This window comes from Pseudonaja textilis, chromosome 13 (assembly GCF_049901715.1).
Source record: "Pseudonaja textilis isolate UNSWEBS1 chromosome 13, rPseTex1.2, whole genome shotgun sequence".
Lineage (NCBI taxonomy): Eukaryota > Metazoa > Chordata > Lepidosauria > Squamata > Elapidae > Pseudonaja > Pseudonaja textilis.
This window is the reverse complement of record NC_142002.1, coordinates 5,571,505-5,590,794: the sequence shown is the minus strand read 5'-3', so window position 1 is coordinate 5,590,794 and position 19,290 is coordinate 5,571,505. Positions and strand designations below refer to the sequence as shown.

Here is a 19,290-nt window from a genome sequence, read left to right as displayed (position 1 = left end):
TACACCAACTGATATGTATATGTAAAAATTTTTTTTAAAAAGTATTAGTGCTATCTCACATTTTCTCAATTTTTCCTAAAGAAGAAGAAAAGCCTCTTGGTTTCCAAAAAATACCTTGCTGGCTTTCCTAGTTTTGTAGCCCTCGTAGCTTCCCCGAAATATTTTTAAGCTCTGTAGTTTTGACAAGCTTTAGAAAAAGATTCTTTGGTGCAGTTCCCATCTGAGAGCCTTCCCATCTTTTTTTAAAAAAAAACTTTGCACTGCCAGCTCCCCAAACCAAACCACCACATGGTGGAAGCAAGGAATCTTAAAAGCTCATAGTATAAAAACAGTTGCGGAGAAAGGAGTCCCTTGAATCTTAACAGAAGCTGAAGGGTAAATAACAGTCCCGAAGCCTTCGCAGTCAGGCCTCCCCTCCCCCTCTGATCCTGAATTTTTATTGCTTGTCTCTACTAATGAAGCGCCTTCTGTTGTTGAGGATCTATTGGCTTTTTCTGCTAGATTTATAACTACCTCGACAAGTACGTTGTTGGTCAGTGTTTCGCAAAGAAGGTGCTTTCGGTTGCTGTGTACAATCACTACAAGAGAATCTACAACAATATCCCTGCCAATCTGAGGCAACAAGCCGAAGTTGAAAAACAGGCTTCTCTAACTCCAAGAGGTTGGTAGAGCATTTTACCTTGCATTCAGGGACAGTTGGATACGATCTTTCCTACTGTGGTCCATGTGCAAATGACTGTTTTTAAAAAGTGCAGAAACTGTTGGTGTTAGTAGCTCACTTGCACCAGGAGCAGATAACCGATACTCGTTATTTTTTCTCTCTCTCTCTCTCTCTCTCTTTTAATTTTGCAAGTATAAGGCTTCCTTAGTAATTTAAAATAAAAATAAATAAATAAAGCAGAATAAAATAAAGCAGGAAAAAAGATAACAAACATATATCTAAAAGAGGCCCCAGAAAAGAAAATGAGATTTTTTTTAAAAAAAAAAAATTCAAATTGAAATACGGTTTGTTGAGGTAAAAAACAGATCATCAAATGGAGGGATGGAATGAGAGCAAATCCTTTTTTTTTTTTACTGACTTCCTCTCTTGCAGTTTTTCTTTCCCATTATTTTAAAATATCTTAAAAGCTGCTTTAAATATCTGTACTAGTTTCATGTCCTCTGTACTTCCAACACATAGGAACTAACAGCTGGAATTCTTTCAAGTGTTTGCAAATAAATTCACATAAGGAATTTATGGATACCAAATAGGATACTATTCTTTTAATGGATAAACAGTTGAGATATCTTTGATTCTGCTACAAGCAGTAATAAAAAAGTGTATACAGCCAAAGGCAACACAGCTATTTTCAGCATGGCATACATAGTATTATTAGCAAATTGGAAAAAAAAAACAGATTAATACAAATCTTTTTTCCTGCCACAAGGAAGGACAGAAAACAAAAATCATTTTAAAAATTCATGGAATTGTTGTAGCCACCATGAGAGTAGGTGACTTTATTAAAGAGGTGTGGTTCAATAAAAACATGTGATCTCCTGTAATGATGCTGACATTAAATGGGCCATTAGGGATTTGTCCAAAAAAAGAATATAGAAGTAGAAATATTAAGTTAGTTAGACTTCGATGTGAAGGTTTTTTGGGGTGGCATTATACAGTAATATTTTCCCATTTTTATGCCATGTGACAGACTGCAATCTTGGGAGGAATTCATATTGAATTTAGCAGAGCTTTCTTTCTGAGTAGACATTTATGACAGGTAGTTCTCAACTTATGACCAAAATTGTAAGTAAGTAAGACATTTGTTAAGTGAGTTTTGTCCTGTTCTACAACCTTCTTTGCCATAAGTTAAGTAAATCATTGCAGTTGTTAAGTTAGTAACATGGTTGTTAAATAAATCTGGCTTCTCCACTGACTTTGCTTGTCAGAAGGTTGGAAAAGGTAATCCCATGAGTGTGTGGGACACTGCAACCATCATAAATACGAAACAGTTGCCAAGCATCTGAATTTTTATCACATGACCATGAATTGTATGTGTGAAAATGGTCATAAGTCAATTTTTTCAATGCTGTTGTAACTTTGAATGGTCACTAAATGAACGATTGTAAATTGAGGGCTACCTGTACATGATAAAATGCTGTACATTTTGCTTTTTTTTTTTTTTTACTCCTATTGCTATGGCAAAACCGTAGATGCTTGTATTAGAAAGTCTTCTGTGTCATTTATAAGCTGCATTATAAAATCGCAAATATTTCACTGGTGAGTGTATATGTGTGTGGGTGTGAGCATGTCTTTTCTTTGCTGTCAGTGACGTCCGTTGCTCCATAAACCTGTATTCAGAAGAGGGCAAGAGGTGAAGAAAATGTAGTGTCTTTTTTAATATATCTCTTATCTCTGTCTCCATCATGTTACTATTTTCATCCTGTCTCTTAGAATTAGAGATAAGAAGACGGGAGGATGAGTACAGATTTACAAGTAAGTGGTCTCTCCTCATGGCCTCCTCTGCAATATCTCTCCCCTACCCCTTATTTTAACTATGAGTAGCATTTAAACTGTAGCTGTGAAGAAACATTATAACCCCCATCCTGTGTTCATTTTGCAGCCAGACACATGACCCGACCCTCATTTTTGCTCTGAGGATGAATTTGTGTCTCAACTTTGCCACTTTTTAACCCGCAGGTGATGAAAGGACATTGATGTGAAGAATGCTTCCTCAGGATTCATACACACCTAACCAGATTTATCTAATTGCTTAATTTCTGAGTATAAAGACAGAAATTCTAGACAGAAGTGTCTAGAAAAGGATTTAATTGTGAACCTTTTCCTGCAGACTGCAGTAGTGGTTCCATTCTGATACAGATTACCCACTTCTGTGATGTTCAGAGCATTTTTAGAAGGTTTTCCATGTAATCAGGATTTGGCCGCTTTACCTCGCTATAGTAAATGTTTACTTGGAATAAATAAGCACAAAGTAAATAAAAAGGAGAGATAAAATGAGTATTTTCTTAGGTTTTTTTAATACTGACTGAAATCTGTAAGGATTTTATTTTTTTAATATTTCCATGTAGGCTATGGAATCTATTTTGCTGTTGTTGCTATTTTCTCATTTTACATTAATGATACCCAAGCTAGAATGCGAGGGACCTGTGATGAATGAATGGAAGGGCACCAAGTTCTAAATTAATCTTTAAAAAAGGATGCAATATTACATGTATAGGGTTGCCAGGAACATTTTCACTTTTGAAACTGTCTCAACTAACTTTACTGTGAAAGATTTACAGTTTACACGATTTGAAGAGAAACCAGAGACATGTTTTAATTACTTGCAGAATAAATATTTCAATATATTTTGTAATGGCATAATGCATAGCTGTCATTTTTGTGGAAATCCGATTGATTCAGTTTAAATGGAATATCCTTGGGTTGCTAAATCATTTGTTAGAACTTAAGTCTTGACCTGAACCAAATGTTTGTTTGCTTGTCTGTGAGTTAGCATGTTGTGCAAGTGCAGCTGTTGTGGTTTATGAACCACGGTTAATGGCTTAGTGTTGAATGCGAACTGCACTGTTATTTCCAGTTCGAACAGTCAAGGTTAAAGCAATCCATAATTTTTTGAGGTGTCTTAACTAAGCTATTGTGCTACAAGACTGGCTTCTAATGGTCTTCTCTCTGATAACTTTCAGGCAAGTGGAAGAATGCTTGGAATTGCAAATGTACACACCATATTATAGACTGTCAGGTCGCTTCATTTCTCAGTTTGTGGGATGCTTGTGTATTTCAGAACTTCTCCAGATTGCTGGCATTAGTCCGCACGGCAATGCTTTAGGGGCATCCATGCAGCAGCAGGTGAATCAACAGGTGCCTCCAGAAAAACGAGGAGGTGAAGTATTAGATTCTGCCCATGATGACATCAAGCTCGAAAAAAGCAACATTCTGTTGCTTGGACCAACTGGCTCAGGTGTGTGATCCCTCATCAGACCGTAAATCAAATTTAGAAAGTACTGTACAACATACAATAGGTTAAAAATAATGGTAGTTACATAACTATTAGAGATACAGTATATATAATATATATATGTACATAATAATTGCATTAGTTAACTTTATATAGAATTGTGAATATTTACTCTTAAAATGATATACTTTTTTTTCTTTTAAAGTTTTTTTTTATTTGACAGTATATATTTTTATATTGCTCTATTTCTTTTTTGGTCACTATTTTTAAAGCAATAAAAGATTTAGTTGACAGTTGAAAGCACACACAATTGTTAGCCCACGCAAATGTATATTTATGCACATAAATAAACATGTACATTTAATAAAGTAAATAAAATTTGAATAAACTGGCAGAAAGGAACAGGATCTGTCCTATCGCATGAGTGGGTCAGCTGGCTCTAATGCTCCTCCGCTGGCCTTATGGATATTTGGCAGCAGAGGTTTGCTTGGTGCTTTGTTTTCTTAAAGTTCTGTGCAGCTTCCTGTATCCCTGGCTCTCTGCTGCGGGATAGCCTCCCTCCCTAGTCACAAGAAGCAATTGGAAAGCTTCAGTTCACTATACCTACAATGATATTGTTAACCCACACAGACACTTCTCCACTGTGCCCTGAAAAAAACAAATACCTTCCAAACTGAACAAAATTCTTCTTTAGCCCAAAATACAGGGGGAAAAAGTTTATTTCTGCTGCCTGAAGAATAGTTCTGTTCAGCTTAGTTGGATGATGTTTGACCGTGCAGTTTGCCTTTTAAAGAATAGCCACCTCTGCTTTCCTGCATTTCACTGCCTATAAATCATACCATCTCTTTTGCGGTTTTCTAAACACCAGGAATCCAATTAGGATTTGCTCCACTTAAAGCTAATTTGGATTTAATACGAAGAGCCTATAAACCTTTTAATGGGGGCCCTTATCGGTCACAAGATTGTCATAGCTGGTCATAGGAGAAGGAAGTCCTCTTGAATACCAGAATGGTAGTGATAACTTAAAGTTCAAGAACTTTGATGTGACATTAAGAATATTGCTACATCTACTGCTGTGTGTAGATGACAAACTTACATGACAAATCCCTGTAAATTTTTTAAAAGTCAATGTGTGCTGTTAAAACTGAATGTTTTAATGCAGTGTTTTTAAACTTTTTCTTCACCACGGATTCCGTTTTAAATACCTTTTGCGGCCACAGACTCCCAAAACTCAAGATTTAAATCATCACATTTTTTTTCAAGGCTTTGCAGACCCTCACACACACACACACACACCGGGGATCAATGGACTACAGTTTGTGAACCACTGTTTTAATGCATTGTTGTTGTTTCTCAACTAGAACAATCGCAGTTCTAACTAGTAATCATTATTTCCATGGCAAAATAAAATGCATTTGAAACTCCAATTCTGTGATTTGCAGTAACAGATTTTTTAAAAATAACAAATAGGTAAAACTCTGCTGGCCCAGACTTTGGCCAAGTGCCTAGATGTCCCCTTTGCAATCTGTGATTGTACCACTTTGACTCAAGCTGGTTACGTCGGAGAAGACATTGAATCTGTCATTGCCAAGCTGCTGCAGGACGCAAATTACAACGTAGAAAAGGCTCAACAAGGTAAAACTATTTCCTGTACCCTTCCCTCAAATCATAGCTAAGGGTTGCTCGTTATGTCTGCGGCGATTCTCAGTCATCCAGGTCATGGTTGTCCCAGAGGTGCTTTTTCAAGAGGCAACTGGACTTTCTGGTTTTTCTTTGAAGACATTCCACTTCTGTTCACCTCTGAAGAGCTTCTTGGATGAGAAGAGAAAGTCTTCAAAGGAAAAAAAAAACAAGAAAATCCAGCTGCTGCTTAAAAAAACACTCTTGGGTTGTTCCTTATAACTTTGCTATTATTGAACCAGAATTTTTTAACAGGGTTTTTTTTCCCCGTTGTCTTTGACCACCTCTTTATTTCAAGCCTATGTCCCAGGGAGCATTTTCTCCCTCTGTCACTGCCGTCCTAGAAAACAAAAATGGGCTTCCCTGTGTGCTAATTGTATTTGTGTCATTCAAAAGCTCCTCACTTCAACTGCCTCTAATTTTCAGGCATTGTCTTCCTGGATGAAGTGGATAAGATTGGCAGCGTTCCAGGCATTCATCAATTACGGGATGTGGGAGGAGAAGGGGTTCAGCAAGTAAGTATGGAGACTTTCGCTTCTCAGCAATGAAGTAATTCCAGTTAGCGCCAAATTCCCACCCTGATTGAGAGAAAAACCAGTTTTATTTCCCTGGGAGGTACAAGCTACCTCTTAGGGTTTTTATCCCTTCTTAACACTTTCATGCGAGTGAACACTAAAAGATGGAAAACCTGGCAGTGATGATGCTTATAGCAGCTCATCAGTCCCCTTCTTAACAATTACATGCATGTTTATGTAGGAGAAAACCACAGCCATACCAAAACTGGCAGAACAAGCTTTTGTACCTTGAGCAAATCCTACACCCACTCCCACTGAAGATATTATCTAGTTGGGTTATAAAACGTCTATGAACAACTAAGCTCACGAGAGCACAAAAGCTCCACAGTTCAATCCTGAGCTACACACAGTTTCTCCTGTTGGACCTCTCTGATTTGCCTCTCAAGACCTGTTGTAGGGAATGGAAGAACAATTGTGTAATTACATTCATTCGGTGCCCTTTCGACAAGTTCCCATAGGCCCCAATTAGTCACTGTTGTAAACTACTTGGAATTATAAGGTGTTCAATGCATATTTTAAATAATGAATGTGTTGCTTAGGCCTCTCCTGTTTCTACATATAGGGGTTGTTAAAATTACTGGAAGGTACCATTGTGAATGTCCCAGAGAAGAATTCCCGCAAATTACGTGGTGAAACAGTGCAGGTTGATACAACCAACATCCTCTTCGTTGCTTCTGGTGCATTTAATGGTCTGGATAGAATAATCAGCCGGAGGAAAAATGAAAAGGTAAGGAAATTGCATACTTTAGCTGTATAAAGAAGAGGACTCTGCTAAATATCCTTCAGAGGTCACAATTAAAAGGCAAAGGTATCATTCAGTTCAGCTCATGTGGAAAAATAGGTTTTAGGATCATTCAGTATGATAGGTAATTTTACTAAATCCTGGTTAATTTTGCTCATTCTTAAGTTAAAATGCAGTGCTGATACCAGCAAGATTTAGATAATATTTTTGCAAGGAAACTAAAAAATTGGGAAGTTATTTTGATTATCTTGGTCTGAGGATCGTTCAGTATGGGTTGATCACTCTCCTGTTTTAAATAAAGTAGGAGCTGGCGTTTCTTGTTACGTTTATTTTGGAGACCACCATTAAAAATGGGACAGTGGAGCTTAAAAGGCTGTATTTTCACCCACAAATTCATTGTCAAGCATCCAGATTGCTCTAGAGTAAACAGACTGTTCAGTGGTCATATTTTACAGTATTGCAGTCTGTTTTCCTAAAAACATAATGTAATACATTAAATAATTATGTCTAATATCAAAGGTTTTTAATATTTAAATATATATGTCACTTAGGAAAAAAATAGATGTGTTATAAGACCAGGTGAATAAAGGAGGTGCTGCACCCTTCATGAGGAGAATAAAGGTTTACAGAAATAGCCCAATACAACATAGAAAATGCTATGCCAACTTTTTAATCTTGTACATTAATTGAAACCATCAAGCATCAGTTTTTTGATGCCAGGTATTTTTCCCAGACTATCTTATACCACAAAGAGACACCAGAATATAACAAAATTGTATATTTTTCATGTGATCAGTAGGTACTGTTTGCACAAAATTCTTATTTAAAGTATAAGTTTCCAGCCAGAAACGTCTTCAAGATTTCATGATGCCTGGCAGTTTGCATCCAACACTCTAAATATTTGTTAATCCAACAAAAGAGAATATTCGTTAATAACCATATTCTTTTTAGGAGAAATGCTGTCATTGTCTGGAAGATGAAAACTATTTTGTACTTTAGTTGCTATAATGACTACTTTTGGACATAAGTTGTTTATGTCCATGTGGCTTTCACATGGAAAAATTGGATTCAAATCCTTCTGTGACATTTCTGGACAAGTTATTTTGAATTTAGACTGATTCGTTGATTTTGTTGAAATCTCTCTCTAAACGTCTCATGAAAAAAAAGAGGGATGGCAACAATTAAACTTCAGTTTTACGAACCAAATAGGGAAAAACATGGTATATTACATTTGAATGTCTGAGTATCTATAATTTACTAATTATATAAAGTGTATAAACATCCAGTCTAATTTATAAATCAGTGGATTTTATGATTCATTAAAACAGTTTGGCTTCATGTTCTTTTGGTTACATTCAAAATCTACTGAAAGGGGTTACATTATGCAATGGAGGTTTTCCTCTATCCCGTCAGTTTTGGAAAAGATCCTTAGGAAAAGGCTGACTCCTACCACCTGCCCTTCGCATAATTTCCTGCAATACATTTTCACACACCCAGAACGAAACGTTAGCTTCGGTTTTGTTATTAAAGGCAGAACCTTTTGTCTTGCAGTACCTCGGCTTCGGCGCCTCGTCAAACCTGGGCAAAGGCCGAAGAGCTGCGGCTGCCGCCGACTTGGCTAATCTGAGCAACGAGTCTAATTCTGAGCAAGAGATGGAAGAGAAAGACCGCTTGCTTCGACACGTCGAAGCCCGGGATCTGATCGAGTTTGGCATGATCCCTGAATTTGTGGGGCGCTTACCGGTGGTCGTTCCCCTGCACAGCCTGGATGAGAAAACTCTTGTGCGGATACTTACGGAACCCCGGAATGCAGTCATTCCCCAGTACCAGGCGTTATTCAGCATGGACAAGGTTTGCCTCTTAGGGCATCTTCTTAGGATAGCATGTTATTTCTTGTAGGTCAAGTTTGGGTGTGGTCAAAGGGTGGATGGATTTTAAGAGAGGTTAAAGGGATTCGCTTTTTAAAGGGAGGTTGAATTATTCCCTTTTTAAAGGGGATAATATAAAAAAGGAAATATGATTTAGGTTTATCTTTAATAGCAACAGCACTTAGACTTATATACCGCTTCACAGTGCTTTACAGCTCCTCTGTAAGCGGTTTACAGAGTCAGCTTCTTTCCTCCAACAATCTGGGTCCTCATTTTATCTACCTCGGAAGGATGGAAGGCTGAGTCAGCCTTGAGCCTGGTGAGAATCAAACTAATGGCAGTGGGCAGAGTTAGCCTACAATACTATTGCGCCATGTCGGCTCTTTTATAAGTCTATTATTGCTATTTTCTATTGTTTTTGACTACTTCGTGACAGATGGACATCCTTTTTTCAGGGCAGCCAGTCCGCATCTGCTTCCTTTGAGTTCTTATGAACTTGTTCTTGTGTCATTTCAGGCAGTCCTTGACTTACAACGTTTTGTTCAGTGACCTTTTTCAAAGTCTTGACAAGCAAAGTCAGCGGGGGAGCCAGATTCACTTAACAGCCATATAATAACTACAGCAATTCACTTAACAACAGTGGCAAGAAAGGTCATAAAATGGGACAAAACTCATTTAACAACTCTAGCTTAGCAACAGAAATTGTGGGCTCAATTGTCATCATAAGCTTGAGAATTACCTGTAGTAACCGTATCTGTTTTACCTTTAAGTCCATTAGACTTCTGTAAACAGAAGCATAAGTGTCATGTGAGAAAAAAATCCAAGTATTTGAAAATGTAGCATTCTTAAAATGCCTATAATCTTCTTACAGTGTGAATTAAACGTCACAGAGGATGCTTTAAAGGCAATAGCCAGATTGGCTCTGGACCGCAAGACGGGAGCTAGAGGCCTTCGATCTATAATGGTAAGAGTGTGGCTTTTGCCCGATTGCTGCTTAATTGCCGGGTGTGCAGCCATTAATCCTCCATATAATAATTTCAAGTGGATGTTTGCAGAGTGTTTTGCACTCCCTCCCCTGTTCTGTATGTCTGAGTATAAAATCTCTGGAAGTAAGTGGTGAGTCAAGCGAAGGAACTACACTAAAAAAAAACCCTTCCTTCTTTACAGGAGACAATTCCCTGGTAATCATTTTTTTCAATTTCTTCCCTGTAAACTGAAGTATATCTATAATATGAAGAGAGTCCATATTTGGCCATCATCTTAGATAAAATGATGTAAATATCTGGCTTAGGAAAAATACATTGATGCTTGCGTGACTTCAGTAAGCAGGAGGTTTGTAAGGCAAGCGCTACCTTTGTGCATTCACCCTTTCCATTTGAGGAAGGGGTATCTGCCATGAATCAGATAAATTTGTCTTTCAATCTGTGCCTTTTGTCCTCATTTCCAAAACTTTTCCCCTTCTAAGAGCTCTCTCACTTTGTCTTGTGGGTAACAGCACTGATTTGGGGATTGCAAGGCAGGATTAGAAGGAAATTGTTTTATTCATAATCATGAAACCAGGGAGTAGCATTTTGGTGCATCTCCTTGGTAAGGGCCCACCTCGTGCAGAATCAAAGTTTCAGTGACAAACTTTAACACTTTAGTTCAGACCCAGAAACAGGCCAAATAACTGCCTATTGTTAGATAGTCATTAAAACAGAAATTGTGTACAGTGATTTAGAGAAGAAAAAAAAAACCTGAACTTTTCTATTCATCCCCAAACTTTAGGAAAAGTTACTGCTAGAACCAATGTTCGAAGTACCCAACTCTGACATAGTATGTGTGGAGGTGGACAAAGAAGTTGTAGAAGGAAAGAAAGAACCAGGATACGTCAGGTAAAGTTGAATTTCAAATTAGATTGGGTTGGTTGTTGACTTAGACGAAGAACTATTTCTCGAGAGCCTTTCAAACAATTTTTTTGGTAAGTGGTTATTCTGTAATTAAGTCTGTAGTTGCTCAGGGCAATTTAAATTATGGAGACTATCATTAAATGTTCATTTTGGTGTTAATAAAGAATTCAGCTTGCTTTCTTTTTATTTTCTGATCAGTTCTATGTTTTGATTATTTTAGCCCTTTGACATTACTTCCGTTTCAATTATAGGACTCCAACTAAAGATTCCTCGGAGGAAGAATACGACTCGGGAGTAGAAGAAGAAAGTTGGGCCCGCCAAGCAGATGCCGCAAACCATTAAACAGTGATTGTTCTTCAGCAAAAGCACTCAGTCTTTGTTTGAGACCATACGAGGCCCTGCAACCTGTTGCTAACATTGGATTCTTCCCGACTGTAGGGACCCATGGTTGAAAACTTTGGCCTCCCTCATGGGGAATCATGAGTTTCTGTAACATCACACTGGGTCTGTTCAGTGGACACTTGGACTAAAAATGATATAATGTTGAGAAAATGAATTGTATATTAACTTTTGTTCAATTAAAAAAAAACCCCACAAAAACGTGCTTTTTAAACTGGCTGAAGAGGAATGGTAACGCAAACACATTTTCCCCCTTACCCCCATTCCTTCCTAAATTGTCTCCCCACTCCCAATTAGAAGCCTGTTGAGTTCAGGACCTTAAAATATATACGAAATATCTTAGGCAGCCTACAGTCTTTCCTAAAAGTAACATGACTTCAGCAGTTCCCCTCTGAGGTTAAAGGACACGTTCACAAACAACTATAGTTGCTGCAAACAAACTGATCTTGTGTCACCATCATAAAAAAATATTTGAATGGTCATTGGGCAAAGGCAAATTCTCTCAAGTCCTGGTTAATTCTGCCCAATCTCAAGTTAAAATGCAGTGCTGATACCAGCAAGATTTAGATAATATTTTTGCAAGGAAACTGAAAAATTGGGAAGTTATTTTGTATATGAATATACAATTTTGATTACCTTGGTTTGAGGATCATTCAGTATGGGTTAATCACTCTCCTGTTTTAAATGCAGTAGGAGCTGGCGTTTCTTGTTACGTTTATTTTGGAGACCACCATTAAAAATGGGACAGTGGAGCTTAAAAGGCTGTATTTTCACCCACAAATTTATTGTCAAGCATCCAGATTGCTCTAGAGTAAACAGACTGTTCAATGGCTATATTTTAGAGTATTGCAGTCTGTTTTCCTAAAAACATAATGCAGTGCATTAAATAATTACGTGTAATACCAAAGGTTTTTAATATTTAGATATATATGTCACTTAAGGAAAAAAATAGGTGTGTTATAAGACTAGGTGAATAAAGGAAGTGCTGCACCCTTCATGAGGAGAATAAAGATTTACAGAAACAGTCCAATACAACATTGAAAATGTTACGCCAATTTTTTTTAATCTTGTACATTAATTGAACCTACTGAAACCATCAAGCATCAGTTTTTTGGTGCCAGGTATTTTTCCCAGATTACCTTATACCACAAAGACACCTGAACATAACAAAATTGTATATTTTTCATGTGATCAGTAGGCACTGTTTGCACAAAATTCTTATTTAAATTATAAGCTCAAATGCTGATACAGCATCCTGTTACTTTTAAATCTCTTGTTTTTCAGTTAACTTGACCTTTTAGTATTTGTAAAAACAGAAAAAAAAGGCACGCTAATGTTCTTGATTCATTTCTGAAAATTAAAGTCTCTACCTACAAATTTGATGTCTTTCCTCTCTGTGTGAGATGTAAATCTGTTAGCAAATTATAACCTCTGTTTAAGCATATAATTAATCCACTTATTATTTCAACAAGTTGGTTAAAATAGATGGGAATCTCCATCACAACTGGTAATGACCGATGGTGGATAAGGGATATCTCAGCTTCAAGTTCCTCAGCCTGTGTTTGGATATCAGTTGTCTGCAGATTCGTTGTGCACAGCTCACTTTTTAATGTGACAATATAAACCAATCAGAACAGAACCGGAACGGACCTTTGAGGTCTTCTAGTCCAATCTACTGCTCAAGCAGAAGACCTTATACTATTTCAAATAGGTGAGTGTCCAGTCTTTTCTTAAAACCCTCCAGTGATGAAGCCCCAACAACTTTTGAAAGGCGAGCTATTCCACTAGTTAATTGTTCTCACTGTTAGGAAGTTTATCCTTAATTCGAAATTGTTTCTTTCCTTGATTCGTTTCCATTGTTTCTTGTCTTGCCTTTTGGTACTCTGGAAAATAAGTTGATCTCTTTGTGGTAACCTCAAATTCTACAATATTGCTATCGTGTCACCCCAGTCCTTTTTTCTAGACTGGCCATACCCAATTCCTGCAACCATTCTTCATATGTTTTTGACTCCAGGTCTTTTAATTAAAAAGACTAAATACTGTTGGTTTGCAGGGTTACCAGCTTGTTAAGTTTATTGCTTTTCCACAGATTTCTGACCACGTCTGCCTGGTCCGATGCATGATAATGTTACAAAAGCTATTTGTAAAGTGTCTATTTTTTTAGATGGCCTGTACACTTCCAATAGGGAAATACGGCTTTACATTTCAGAAAACATGGTGCAGGAATGGCCTGTGATCGTGCAGGACGATAATTATCCGAAAGATAACTGTACTTGGAAGATTGAAGATACAGCATAGCAGTCTGGCAGATGCTTGCAGTAGTGCTATACCTTGTCTGCTTTTTAAAGTGGGACAGTCATGCTGTCCCAAAAGGCTAAGTTACTGGAATAGGCATTTATACGAATGTTCATTGTATATACGTATTTGTCAGGATAGATCCAGTAATTCCAGCGTTCCCTCTGGCCACGACTGGAATTTGCACTCAATCTGGTCAGGCCTGTTTCAAAGAAATGCAGCAGAAGTTTTAAAAAGTGCAATCAATTCCTGCAAGGAGAAAAATATCACATGTTCTGTCCTGCTAACTCTGCACTCTGGTCCTCTGCCTCTCCAAAGACCAACTTGGGATGGCTCGCGTAGGGTTCAGCTCTATCAAAAGCTGGGCTCCCTTTTTTAAAAATCCTGCCACCACTTGTTGAGGGTGCAAATGGTAAAGAAAGGAAGAATTCTGCTATCTATCACCAATCTCCTGGTTTTCCCTCCCCGGTCTAAAATATTCTGGAATCTCAATGATGAGTCAACTTTTCAAAAATTGCCCAAACATCATTCAGATCCCAACTCAGGCATTTGAACCCAGGCAGATCACAATTAACTCAAGATGTTTATATCTCTCTGGTCAGATGCAGCAGAGGTAGTCCTCGACTTACAAAATTTCATTTAGTGACTAAAGTTAGAAATGGAACTGCAAAAAGTGACTTACGACCATTTTTCACAGTTACCACCTTTGTAGCATCCCCATTGTCATGTGATCAAAGTTCAGATGCTTGGCAAGTGGTTCATAGTTATGACCATTACCTTTGGCAACCTTCTAACAAGCAAAGTCAATGGGGAAACCAGATTCACTTAACAATCGGGTTACTAACTTATCAACTGCAGGGATTCGCTTAACAAACTGTGGCAAGACTGGTCGTAAAGTGGGGCAAAACTCACTCAACGTCTCATTTAACAACAGAATTTTTGGCTCAATTGCAGTCCTAAGTCAAGGACTACCTGTATAGACCCTGCAGCCCGGAAGATTTCCCGCAGGGGGGTCTTCCTTTGCCCATTTCCTCTATGCCCTTCTCCCCCACCCAACAAATCCAAAGATTTTTTTTTTCCCCAAAAAAGCTGATTGACTTCGTTTTTGCCCTTGAAGGCGTTTCCCTTCTTCATTTGAGACGCTTCTTCCGTTCTGGCGCAATGCCGCTCCCGCAGCGACTCCGGGACAGAGACGCTCTTCCTGCCGACGCTCCTCCTAGCCTGCAGGGGGCGCCACTCTTCCCACGGCGCAGGAAGAGGCCCTTGTAAAGACAAGGCCGGTCGGCCGACTCCGGTAATGGCTCAGCCGCCTCTTCCTCCTCCCTTCGCCTCGCGCTTCGCGGGGCCGCCGCAACCCGCCGCCTTCCCCCCGCCCGCGCTGCCTCCACCGGGGCCTTTCAGGGGACCGCCGCCTCAGCCTTTCCCGCGGGGCCTCTACCCGCCGTTCCCAGGCGGAGGCCTCCCGCCTTTCCTGCCGCCGCCGCCGCCGCCTCCACCTCAGTGGCCACCGACCCTGCCGGACAGGCCGCCGTTGCCATGGAGACCGGAGGGCCCGCCGCGGCCTACTCCCGAGGCCTCAGACGCGCCGGGCGACGAAGCCTGCGACCGCGACGAGGCCTGGCTCAGCCGCTTTGTCAGGCGCCGGCGACCGACCGCCGTCCCCGCCGCCGCGGCTCCCCGTCGAGAACGGGGCCTGACGGCGGACGAGGCGGCGCGGGCGGCGGGCGAGGCGCTGCGGGCGGTGGCGCGCGTGGCCGGGCTCTGCGCGGCTTGGCGGCGGCGGGGCGATGAAGCGACGCCGGGCGAGACGGCCGAAGCCGAGGCCGCCCTGGAGGAGCTCCGCGGCCTGGTGCGGCCGCTACGCGAGCCCGGAGCCCTTGAGCTGCTGCGGGCCCGGCTGGAGCGGGCCCGTCGGAAGAGGCTGCGGCGTCGGCAGCGGAGGCAAGAGGCCCGCGTAGCCCGGCAGGAGGAAGAAGCCCGGCGCGCCGAGCGCGAAGCCCTCATCGATCGCTGGAGGGCCCGGCGAGCCCAGGAGGTGGAGGACCGGCACCGGGTGGGTCCGGGGATCCACAGGGGGGAAAAAAAGGCGTCATTGGGAGTCGTGGCTGGCCGGGCTTTGGGCAAGCAGGGGGATCCCGACGCTCTGCCCCTTTTGCTGCCTGGATGGTCCCGGTGTGGAACTGCAGAGAAAATATAGGTAGTCCTCGACTTACAACGGTGTTGGATAAAGCGACTTAGGGCCATTTTTTCACACTTAAGGACCCTTGCGGCCTTCCTCGGGGGTCACCTGATTTCCATTCAGTCGCTTGACAGCTGACTCACAGTTTCATTTTATGACTGTTGCAGTGTCCTGGGGTCGGGTGATTCCCTTTTGCGACCTTCCAACAAGCGAAGTCGATGGGGAAACCAGGTTCACTTCGAACAATTGTATTGCTAGTTCAACAATTGCGGTGGTCCCCTTAACAAATGTGGGAAGGAAAGGTTGTCAAATGGGGCAAAACTCGGTCAGCCTAATGCAGAAGAAATTAGCCACAGAAATTCTGGGGTGAGTTGTCATAAGTCGAGGACTACCTGAAGAGGCAAGCAAACACTGCCGCCATCACTTTGCTGAACTCCCACAGCCCTCTCTTATGCCTAAAGATATTAAATCCTGTAGTAGGGCTATTATTGCTATTGTCCTTCTCATTTTTCTCATCTGTCCTTGGCTATCTTATGATTCATCGCTTGTTTTCATGTTATGATTTATTATTGTAACTAGGATTTATGATCTATGACTTACCACTTTGTTGTTTACCGGGAGCTTATGCACCGGAGACAAATTCCTTGTGTGTCCAGTCATTCTTGGCCAATAAAGAATAGCCCATTCCCACGATGGAGAACCTACGGCATGGCATGCCAGAAGTGGCACGCAGAGCCATCTCTCCAGGCACGCCAGCCATCACCCGTTGCTCTTCCTTGTTCTGGCGTGTGCATGCCACCAGCCAGCTGGTCTTTGCACGCGCGGGAGCACCGGAAACTGGAAGAGCCGTTCTGCAGCATGCTGGGCTTCCGGTGGACGCATGCACACCGGCTAGCTGGTCTGTATGCGCACCAGAAACCGGTAGACCAGGTGGCTGGCGCATGCACACTGAGGAGCTGCTCTTCAGGTTCCTGGTGCTGCCCCACCCACGCATGCAAGCTTCGGTTTTGACACTCTGTGCTGAAAAGCTTGGCAACACCGGTCTAGTCTATTCCTATTCCTATTCTTCCTCAATGCAAGTTTATGGAGTAATGGATTTCACTGACAGCGAGGAACAAAACAATGCACACACCCACCCACTCACATATCCACTCACCAAGGAATATTTATAATTTTACACATTTATAATTTTATGATGACATTGAAGACTTGCTAATACAAGCCTCTATGGTTTTGCCATGGCAATAGGAGTAAAAAAAAAAAGTTTTACTGCGTACAGATAGTCCTCGATTTATTACCATTCATTTAGTGACTTTTTGAAGTTACAACAGCACTGAGAAGAGTGACTTATGATCGTTAGGACAGAGCTGAAGAGGCTTCTTAGATGAGAAGCAAAACATCTTCAAAGAAAAACAAGAAAGTCCAGTTGCTTCTTGAAAAAGCACCTTTGGGACATACTTGGGACTGTTACAGTATCCTCATGGTCGCACAATCAGAATTCAGAGGCTTGGCAACTGACATGTATTTATGACACTTGCAGTGTCTCGAGGTCATACGATAGCCTCTTGCGACCTTCTGCCAAGCAAAATCAATGGAGAAGCCAGGTTCAGCGAACAACCTTGTTACTAACTTAATAACTGTAGTGATTTACTTAACAGCTCAGGCAAGGAAGGTCATAAAATGGGGCAGAACTCATTTAACAACTGTTAGCAATGAAAATTTTGGACTCAATTGTGGTTTTTAATCAAGGACTACCTGTATTTATTTATTTTACAAATTATCTTGTGTATGACTGATAGTAGAAAGAAACTAAACGACTGATTCTTTTTTTGTTGTTGTTGTTTTGAGCCATTGTGTTGTACTTTGGGGATAAAGGCAGCACGTTTCAGAGTTGTCTCAGTCGTTTGTTCATTTTTTGCACATATATTAGCTTGAACTTCCCAACGGGTGCCTTTCATATAGTGTTGCTGAGCAAAAGAAGTTTTCCACAAAAATGCTCCCGCCCTTTTTTTCTTTGCATTCTTGCTCCAAAGACCCACTTTCACCTACTGTTTGCAAGGTTGTTGTGTGTCTTCCTGTTCTGTTTTCTAATTGATATTCTTTTAATTTAGGAACAAGAACTTAAAGCAGCTGCAGATAGTGTGTTATCAGAAGTGAGAAAAAAGCAAGCAGACACAAAGCGGATGGCAGAAATCCTGCGTGGCTTAGAAAAGCTTAGGAAACTAAGGAAAGAAGCAGCGGGAAGGAAAGGTAAATTCGGGACTTTTTAAACCATTCATAATTGTGACTGTGCAGGCTTTCCTTTGTGTTTACTCCTTTTGGTGTACAGTACTCCTTCTTTGTGAGAAAGTCCTAACATTTCTGCCAGTGGATCTCACTCCTTTTTCTGATTTCCTTGTTAAAATATGCTTTAGATATTAATGTTCATTATAAACTTAGAAGATTTGCATAGTGGACCAATCCCATCTTGGAGCATAGAGGGTAAGAAACATACAAGTAGTCCTTGACTTATAACCACAATTGGGGCAGGAATTTTGGTTGCTAATCAGTATAATCGAGTCGTCATGTTACCAGAGCCAATTTTATTACTATTTTTCCTGCAATTGATAAGTGAATCTGGTTTCCCACATTGGCTTTGCTTATTGGGTAGGTTCCACTTTGCAGCCAAGTGACTGCAGGATCCTGCAACTGTTGTAAATGTCACCTAGTTGCCAAGTGCTCAAATTGCAAGCACATGACCACAGAGATGGTGCTGCAGTTGCAACTCTGAGGATGGGTTATAAATTCAGTTTCTCATTGCCGTTGTAACTCCTAACCACTGTTAAATAAATAGTCGTAAGTCGAGGACAGCCTGTTCAGTTATTCTGCTGCAAATAATTGAGGAACTGAGAAGGGGGGGAAATCCCAAAGATCATATTCATTTTTTCCCCGAAGGCATTGGTTTAAATCAAACTCAGAAATCTAAATGGGAAACTATGTTATTGAGCTAAAACCTATAAATGAGAAAAGAATGATAACTATAAATGAGAAAAAGGACCTGCAATAGCACTTAGACTTATATAATGCTTCATTATATATAAATATAGACTTACATATTGCTTTATGGCCCTCTCTAAGCAGTTTACAGGGGCAGCAAATTGCCCCCCAATTAATCTGAGTTCTCACTTTACCGAGTCAACCTTGAGCCAGTCAGGATCTAACTGCTGGCATTCAGGAGAGTTAGCCTGCAATACAGCCTGCAATTCTAACCACTGCGCCATCACAGCTCTTATAAACTATATAAATGTACTTCTGAGAAAGAATTCAGGATTTTTTCCCCCCTTTCATAGTGAGGCCTAGATTCTTTGACCGGACATTTGATGGGATTTTAGCTTGGAAAGGTTGAAAACCACTAAGTGAGCTGTGGGATTCTTCTGAAACAAAAGAAAAAGGAAACAGCAATAAACACTTGCGTGTGTTTGGTGCAGGTGTTTGTCCGCCACCAGCTGCCGATGAAGCCTTTGAAAGCGAAGTTCAGAATTTAAAAGCATCAATTAAAAAACGCACTGAACTCTACGAAGCTGAAGAACGAGCTCTCCGAGTCATGCTGGAAGGAGAGCAGGAGGAAGAAAGGAAACGAGAAATGGAGAAGAAGCTGAAGAAGGAAAGGGAAAAACTCCTGCAGCAGAAGTGTGACATGGAATCCAAACTGTTTGGGGATCCAGGTAATT

General features: G+C 40.6%; 2 protein-coding genes and 1 long non-coding RNA gene across 6 annotated transcripts in view; 2 read left to right on the top strand and 1 right to left on the bottom strand.

Moving 5' to 3' along the window:
- CLPX (caseinolytic mitochondrial matrix peptidase chaperone subunit X) overlaps positions 1–12,483 on the top strand; it is a 23,999-nt gene extending 11,516 nt beyond the window's left edge. For 2 of the 4 annotated variants that reach the window (XM_026709410.2, XM_026709409.2), the window contains 10 exons: positions 502–661; positions 2,432–2,473; positions 3,780–3,956; positions 5,424–5,588; positions 6,060–6,148; positions 6,771–6,935; positions 8,502–8,801; positions 9,690–9,782; positions 10,586–10,692; positions 10,959–12,483. In XM_026709410.2, the coding sequence (XP_026565195.2) occupies positions 502–661; positions 2,432–2,473; positions 3,780–3,956; positions 5,424–5,588; positions 6,060–6,148; positions 6,771–6,935; positions 8,502–8,801; positions 9,690–9,782; positions 10,586–10,692; positions 10,959–11,049 (1,389 nt within the window). In that variant the 3' untranslated portion in view covers positions 11,050–12,483. The remainder of the gene's footprint in view (positions 1–501; positions 662–2,431; positions 2,474–3,779; positions 3,957–5,423; positions 5,589–6,059; positions 6,149–6,770; positions 6,936–8,501; positions 8,802–9,689; positions 9,783–10,585; positions 10,693–10,958) is intronic. The other 2 variants (XM_087941300.1, XM_026709411.2) reach the window with 1 other exon arrangement.
- LOC148124715 (uncharacterized) lies at positions 1,249–16,496 on the bottom strand. The gene is made up of 2 exons (XR_015745099.1): positions 16,181–16,496; positions 1,249–3,999 (listed from the first exon to the last, which is right to left on the bottom strand). It is a non-coding gene; the product is annotated as an uncharacterized LOC148124715 (long non-coding RNA).
- The window catches only part of PDCD7 (programmed cell death 7), an 8,526-nt gene continuing 3,351 nt past the window's right edge, over positions 14,116–19,290 (top strand). The window contains exons 1-3 of the mRNA XM_026709413.2: positions 14,116–15,454; positions 17,692–17,830; positions 19,048–19,284. Of these exons, the coding sequence (XP_026565198.2) occupies positions 14,699–15,454; positions 17,692–17,830; positions 19,048–19,284 (1,132 nt within the window). The 5' untranslated portion in view covers positions 14,116–14,698. The remainder of the gene's footprint in view (positions 15,455–17,691; positions 17,831–19,047; positions 19,285–19,290) is intronic.